This window comes from Papio anubis, chromosome 11 (genome assembly GCF_008728515.1).
Source record: "Papio anubis isolate 15944 chromosome 11, Panubis1.0, whole genome shotgun sequence".
NCBI lineage: Eukaryota > Metazoa > Chordata > Mammalia > Primates > Cercopithecidae > Papio > Papio anubis.
In genome coordinates, this window is record NC_044986.1 from 98,550,259 (window position 1) to 98,557,092 (window position 6,834).

General features: G+C 39.7%; 1 protein-coding gene across 1 annotated transcript in view; it reads left to right on the forward strand.

Moving 5' to 3' along the window:
* Nucleotides 1–4,926, forward strand: part of ARMC4 (armadillo repeat containing 4) — a 192,921-nt gene extending 187,995 nt beyond the window's left edge. The window contains exon 20 of the mRNA XM_021943137.2: nt 4,471–4,926. Within this exon, the coding sequence (XP_021798829.2) occupies nt 4,471–4,584 (114 nt within the window). The 3' untranslated portion in view covers nt 4,585–4,926. The remainder of the gene's footprint in view (nt 1–4,470) is intronic.
* Nucleotides 4,927–6,834: the final 1,908 nt, after the last annotated feature.

The following is a 6,834-nucleotide window of genomic DNA, read 5'->3' on the forward strand; positions in this document are numbered from 1 at the left end:
CCCTCCAAACTTCCCTGTTTCCCTCATGCAGAACAGAATCTTCCTTTCTCTTTAATCTCAGAAGATTGATCCTGTCTTGTTCCTTCCTGTTTGTCAAAAACATTATATCTTATTAGTGAATTTTGCAATTTAGGCAATTACTCTAGATACAGTGTGAATAGTTAATCAGGGGACAAGACAGGGTGCAGGGACAGTGGGACGGTGTTGTGGGCTTTACTGGGGTGAATGACAACAGCAATAAAGAGAAGTGAATGACTTTGAAAGATGTGTAGGCAGCTGAATCACAAGAATATGATAATAGGTTGGATGCAGCATAGGGGAGATGAGGGTGGGAGTGAGTGTGAGGCACACAGATTTCCGTCTTGAACAACTAAGTGATAACATCTATTATGGATACAGGAAAATACTTGGAAAGAGATTCATGTTTATATAGAAAAAGTAAAAAATTTCATTTGGAATCTATTAAGCTTGAGGTGGCTGTGAGACTTCCAAGTGGAGATGGCTAAGAAGTGTTGGATATGAAGTGTTCCAATCCAAAGAAGGTTCTGGGGTGGAGATAGAAATTTAGAAGATGGTTCCATATGAATGCCATTTGAATTCAGGTAGTGAAAGATGTCATCTAGGGAGGGAGAACAGAATGAAAACAGAAGAGGAATTTGTTCTGATGAACTCCAACAATTTTTGTTTGGGAGAAACAGAAAGAGCCATGGATGAAGATTGAGAAGATGAGAATGAATGGATACAAGGAAAAGTCAGGGAGTAGGGGTAGAAAAAGCCAGTGGCAGCGAAGGAGGAAGTTGCCAGTTATATCAAATGCTGTTAAGGGGTCAAATAAGATGAGAACTCCTAAGTGTCCACTACTCTTAGCCACATGGAAGGAAGTTACCGACATCCTCTGAGAGGGTCATTTCAGAGGAGAGCTGAAGGCAGACAGCAGCCTGGAGTGAGTGGGATGGAATTTAAGACTGGAGATAGGAATTCCAGACAGCAACTCCTTAAAGAAATTTGGCTATGAAGGGAAGAAAATGGGGTCAAAGTGGTGTCTTTTTGTTTTGTTGATTTTTAATGTGTAAGACATGTGTTTAAATGATAATGGAATCATTAGAAAGGAAGAGGTGAAAGCTAAAGTAGAAGAGAAACAGGGAGTATTTGGTAGTAAAATGTCCTAAGAAGAAGAAGAATGAATGAAGAATACAAGTGGATGGTGGGCCTGGGATAGGAGAGAGCCATTATAACTGGAAGGTAGGATAAAAAGATCTGCTAAGATGCTGGCATGGTTGCCGTTTTAGGTAGAGTAGTTTCTATCTAATGGCTTCTATTTGTTTTGTTTCTCTTTTACTACCATTAATAGACGCAAAGACTAAATATCAATAAAGGCCAAAACGAGCGAAGAAAGTGGCAGCCTTTTATTTGCAAATATGCATACACTCTCGGACGAGGTTCTCTGGTCCTCAGGTGTGGGGGGCCAGGGAAGTCGCGCCGGCGCTCTCGGGTGATGTTCTCCGGTCCACAAATGTGGGGGGCCGAAGAAGTCACACCGGCGCTTACGGGCAGCAGACTTTTATGCCTGGGAGCTGGAGGGGGAGGAGTTTGGGGCGTGTGTGTAGGAGTGGCTTCTTGAATTTCGGTGTCCCCGGCTTGACGTCACTCTGCGCATGCTCAGTTGATTTGGTTCTTTCCCCGGGCACGGGAAAATCTGTGATGAAGAACCCGGAAACAACAGGGACTGCTCCATCTTGTTCATCTTCCTCCATCATGTCCCTTTTCCCTCACCCAAACACTATTGAGTTTATGAAGGAGACTTTATTGGTCATCTTCTGGAAATGGTGGTTAAAGGAAGAACTGGAGATTGAAGAAGGAGGAAGATTTAAAATAGGCATTGAAAAGGGAAAGTAACCTAATGAGAGGGACACAAATTTCTATTGCTGGGCAGTGAATGAGAATCCAGTTGAGGTTGAACTGAAAGTGGATTGATTTGCCTTGTTGACATATGGTCTCTCACAGGACTCAGTTATTGGTGAAGGCACAGGGAAGAACAGAGTTGGATTTATGGACAGTTAATGGTTTTCCTGGAGGGATGTTGTAAGGAGGTTTAAGAAACTGATAAGAGAATGATCCAAAAGATGGACTATGCAATCTAAGCTGCTTATGGAGGAAGCAAAGACAGAAGATGGTTAAAGAAAAAGTATGTGAGCCTATGGACAAGAGATCATGATGAGAACAAACAAGTAAGATGGCTGCATAGCCAAATCGTGAGAGGAGACATTGTGGTCAGAGAGTTTGGAGGTCAGACTGTTGACAGTGATGAAAAATCAGGGCCCAGGTGAGACCCTGAAGGTGGAAGGTTGAAGTGTGAAGATCAGTGACAATGGGAGGTGAAGGAACTAATAGGACAGACATCCTTCGGTGCCCCAATTTGAACATGATATTCTCATATACAACCTTCTAAATGTTTTGCATTGTCCCTTTCTTATTGAATCTCAGTGAGACAGCCAGGTGGAAAGGGGTCCCCAGAGAAACTTCAAACAGCCTGCGCACTGGGAGGAATGTGCACTGGGGTGGAGGAATGCGCACCAGGGTAGAGGAATGTGCACCGGGGTGGAGGAATGTGCACGGGGGGAATGTGCACTGGGAGGAATGCGCACTGGGGTGGAGGAATGCACACTGGGAGGAATGTTCACTGGGAGGAATGCGCACTGGGAGGAATGCACAATGGGAGGAATGCGCACTGGGAGGAATGGGCACTGGGGTGGAGGAATGTGCACTGAGGTGGAGCCACAGAAGTACGTGATGTTTGCAGCAGGCAGGAGCCTGGCCCTCCTCTTCCTGGGTGATACCTGGGATTCAATCTGCGAGGCAGGAAGCACACCCACAAGGACTCTGGCTTTGCGGAGAGTCCCTGTTTCCCTTTTTCCCCCATTTTGCCCAATAAATTCCATTTTTCTCCCCCTTCAAATTGTCTGTGAGCCTAATTTTTCATGGCCTTGCCTTGTAAAAAGGACCCTGTCTGTAGCTGAACTGAGAAGAGAGTCCTACAGCATCATTAATCCATCTGGAATTGACATTTATGTGTGATGTCAGATTACCGTTTTAATTTTCTTCTATTTGGATAAGCAGTTGTTCTGGGGCCATTTATTGAAGTTATTTCATCCCAAATATCCCTTGAATATGTTCCTTCCTCACTATCCTTACCTTTTATTCCATCCTGTCACATTCCATCCTGTCACCTCTACATGAAGTAATACAGTACTTCCACCTCTTTTCCCTACAGTCTATATTCTGTAATTTGCTGTAAATGTTACCTTTCTAAAATACAAATATGACCTTGTCACTCCCCTGATTAAAGTGCTTAAATAACTTCTTTTTGTTACCTATAGAGTAAAAGCCACACCCTAAGCCTGGTATATGTAAAACATCTCACAGTATTTTTCTTTATAAGATTTCTTTGCTTATCAAATCATCCTCATATTTTGGCATTATCTACATTTGCACTCAAATGCTATGGGGTAGAAAAATATGTGATTCAAATTTACTTTTAAAAACTCTTTTACCAAGACTATTAATTAGAATCATAATTTCTAGATATTAAATGTTCTAATTCATTTATTTGTCTTCTATGCATTAGATACTGTACATTTTTTAAGCACTTAGAATCTAAAGAAGGACAGAAAGCATTAAGCCAATTATCTTATGAAAAGGAAAAAATACGTATAGCTACAGACATTTGAGTAAACTGCTACTGAGAGCCTGATGAGGAATAAATGGCATTTAGTTTGATGGAAATCTTGGAGGCTTCGTGGAAAAGTTGGCTAGGTCTGTTTTGAAAGATGGATAAAACTTACCAAGCCAGAGAAGGGGATGGGAAGGCATTTTAGATGGGGGACAGCATCAATAAAGTCAAGAGAAGTAGGAGAGTGTGATCTTGGAGAAGAGGAGAAAGATGAGTAGCTGGAAATGCATTGAGGTCAGAGTGCACAAACCCTTCAAGGACCAGTTAATAGATCTGCTCTAGTTAGTTGGCACTGGAAGTCACTGAAAGTCCCTACTAAGTGACTGATATAATGAGGTTGTGACATGATCAGGTGGATTGGGACTCAGAGAGATGAATCTTATTGGATGCCCTGCTAGTCTAAGCATGGTGTGCTGTTGGCTTGTTCTGAGAGATGGAAAAGCCAGAAAGGATGCAAGAAAAATTTGAGAAGCAGAACCCCAAAATAGCAGTTAGATACCCAGAGAAAGTGGGGAGGAAGGAGTCTAATTCAGCTCCAGAAAGGTAAGAAGTGCATGAGGAATTCCTGCATCTGATTTAGCACTGTTTATATTCACATTTGCTTAAATGGAATTTCTTATGCTTTCTTGGAGGCTTTAAAAAATATTTACTACTGAAAATTATTTTCATAGCCTAACTTTACGTCTTCAGATTAATGTTTTTATTCTTGTGTCTCTTCTCCTCCTCCTTATGTGTGACAGCTTCTACTGGATATGGTTGGATCCGCTGACCACGCTCTCCAGGAAGCTGCAGCTGGTTGTATATCCAATATCCGCAGGCTGGCTCTTGCTATAGACAAGGCCAGATACCCTTGAAATTTAAATGGACATTACAAGCTATCAAATTCTACATGACACAGGACGTGTCACTCCCATGGCCAGGAAACCTACATTGGGAAACGTTTGCAAACCCTTTCAACCGTCTAAATGAAAACACATAAATTGAAAATGCACAGAATGTTTTTCATCTGAAAATTTCATGGAGACTTTTGTTTCCATTTAATGTTTTAGAGATATGACATGTAGTAAGATGGAAAGCCAATAAACCTCTGATAAGTTTCTAAGAATTTGAGAATATACGTATGCAGTATATATAGAGAGAGTTCAGTGATGCTTTTGTTTTTGTGGTGATTGTAATAAACGATATGACCCTCCCAATGTGCAGTTTCATAGTTGTTCATGAACGTCTTTACAGTTCCCTTTCTGCTAAACTAATCTAACTGTCCTGTCATTACGGCTTTGTCTGTTTGATCACTTGCAACCCACGGGAGAGTTCCGAGGAGATGTGCTGATTTCACAAACTGTTATTAAATAGAATTTAGTGTCAAGCAGCTGGACTTAGAGAGATCATCCTAAGGTCATCCCAAATTTCTCCTAAATACTAGCAAACATCTGAAAGAATAATGTATAACTGTCACTGTACCAGATCATGCAAATCACAAGAACATAAGCAATGAGTTTTGTTGTTTTACACTTGGACTTACAGAGCATAAACAATTATATGTTTTATTTCTCACAGAGATTTACCAACATTTTCTTGAAAGAAATTAATTGATACTGATGTAAGGATAATACGACTTCACATAAAATTGCTTTGAATTTCTGAACTTGTTTTCAGCACACGAAGTACTTTTTAAAAAGTGGCTACAAAAAAAAAATGGCATTTTATCAGGTTATAGAAACATTAGAACCCACTTAGAAGAATCACATATGTAAGCTCGGTGTGCTGAAATGTTTGGGAACTCACTGTCCCTAGTATTGTAACACTTGCCAGAAAAATTGCTTTGTATTCATCAGCACCATAAACTGACAATCTCAGTTAATGCTTTAAAAAAGCAATCAAGGAGGTTTTATTGAAAAATATTAGATACTGGATATGTGTGTCATCGTTTCAAGATCATAAACTTAATTGAATTAAATGTAAATTATTTGTATGAAATGAAAAGCCTGTACAGGATGAAAATCATACAAGGGATAGATACTGTGGTAAAAAGATAAAGCCCTTCTGAGAATGTTAAGGTTTCATAAACCACCAATTCATTGTCATGACTTTTCAAAGGAGGTTCTAAAAAAGGATAATGCGAAGAACAAGAACATGGTATTAATGCGAACTAAAAATTGAAATGTAAATAATAGAGGAAATCCCTTAATTTTCAACAGCAGAGATTTCTAATGTTAAAGTCACTGTTTGGCTTTGTTTCATTAGGCATTAAAAATACTTCTAGAAGCCATGGATTATGACAGCGACAGGAAAAGAATAAAACACATTGCTGTTGTAATATTATTAGAGGAAATTTCTACCATTGTTCTCAGATTTTAAAATGTTCTTGTATCAGTAGTGGTCCCGGGAGTGAAAAAAAACAGCAGGTAAAACAACAAAAAGAACCGTATGAACGTTGGAAAGGAAGAGTCGTTTCTTTACCATGTGCTTGCTTGGAGGAAAACTTGGGGCTTCTGTGTTTATGGTTAATAAATGCATAAAAGAAAGGTAACAGTGCCGTTTTAAAATAGACTAAGCACTTGGAAACAGAGAAAATTAGCATGAAGATTGTCTTGTATATTTCTAAGTAGGATTTTTTTTTTCTAATTCTTAAACACCAGAAATGTAGTAATTTCAGAGTAAACAAATGAGAAGTTGAAATTAAAGGTCCATTTTTGGCCTATTGTTGTGAAATGGCATCACAGAAAACTCTGGTCTTGCTAGAAAAATGTCAAAGCCAGCGGAAACACCCCCAGCTTTCAGGGAACACAGGTATGGATGATCGCTCCATTGTTTTGCTACCCCATACCGTGTGAGTACTCTTTTTCTTTTTCATTCATTTTTGTATGAGGGATTTTTTTGTTATATTTATTTTGTGCTATTTATGGCTGACAGTCTTAATTCTTTGTAAGTTTTGGGGGACAAGGTTCTTTTTTAGACTTTATTCCCCCGCCCAGGACATTGAGGGAATACAGTATGCTCTCTTAATAACTGATGGCTGCTACAGTTTGAGAGGGGTTTAAGGTGGAAAGAATTTTAAGCAGATATTCTTTGATGTTCTAGTCTCTTTAGTTTGCAAGGTTTCC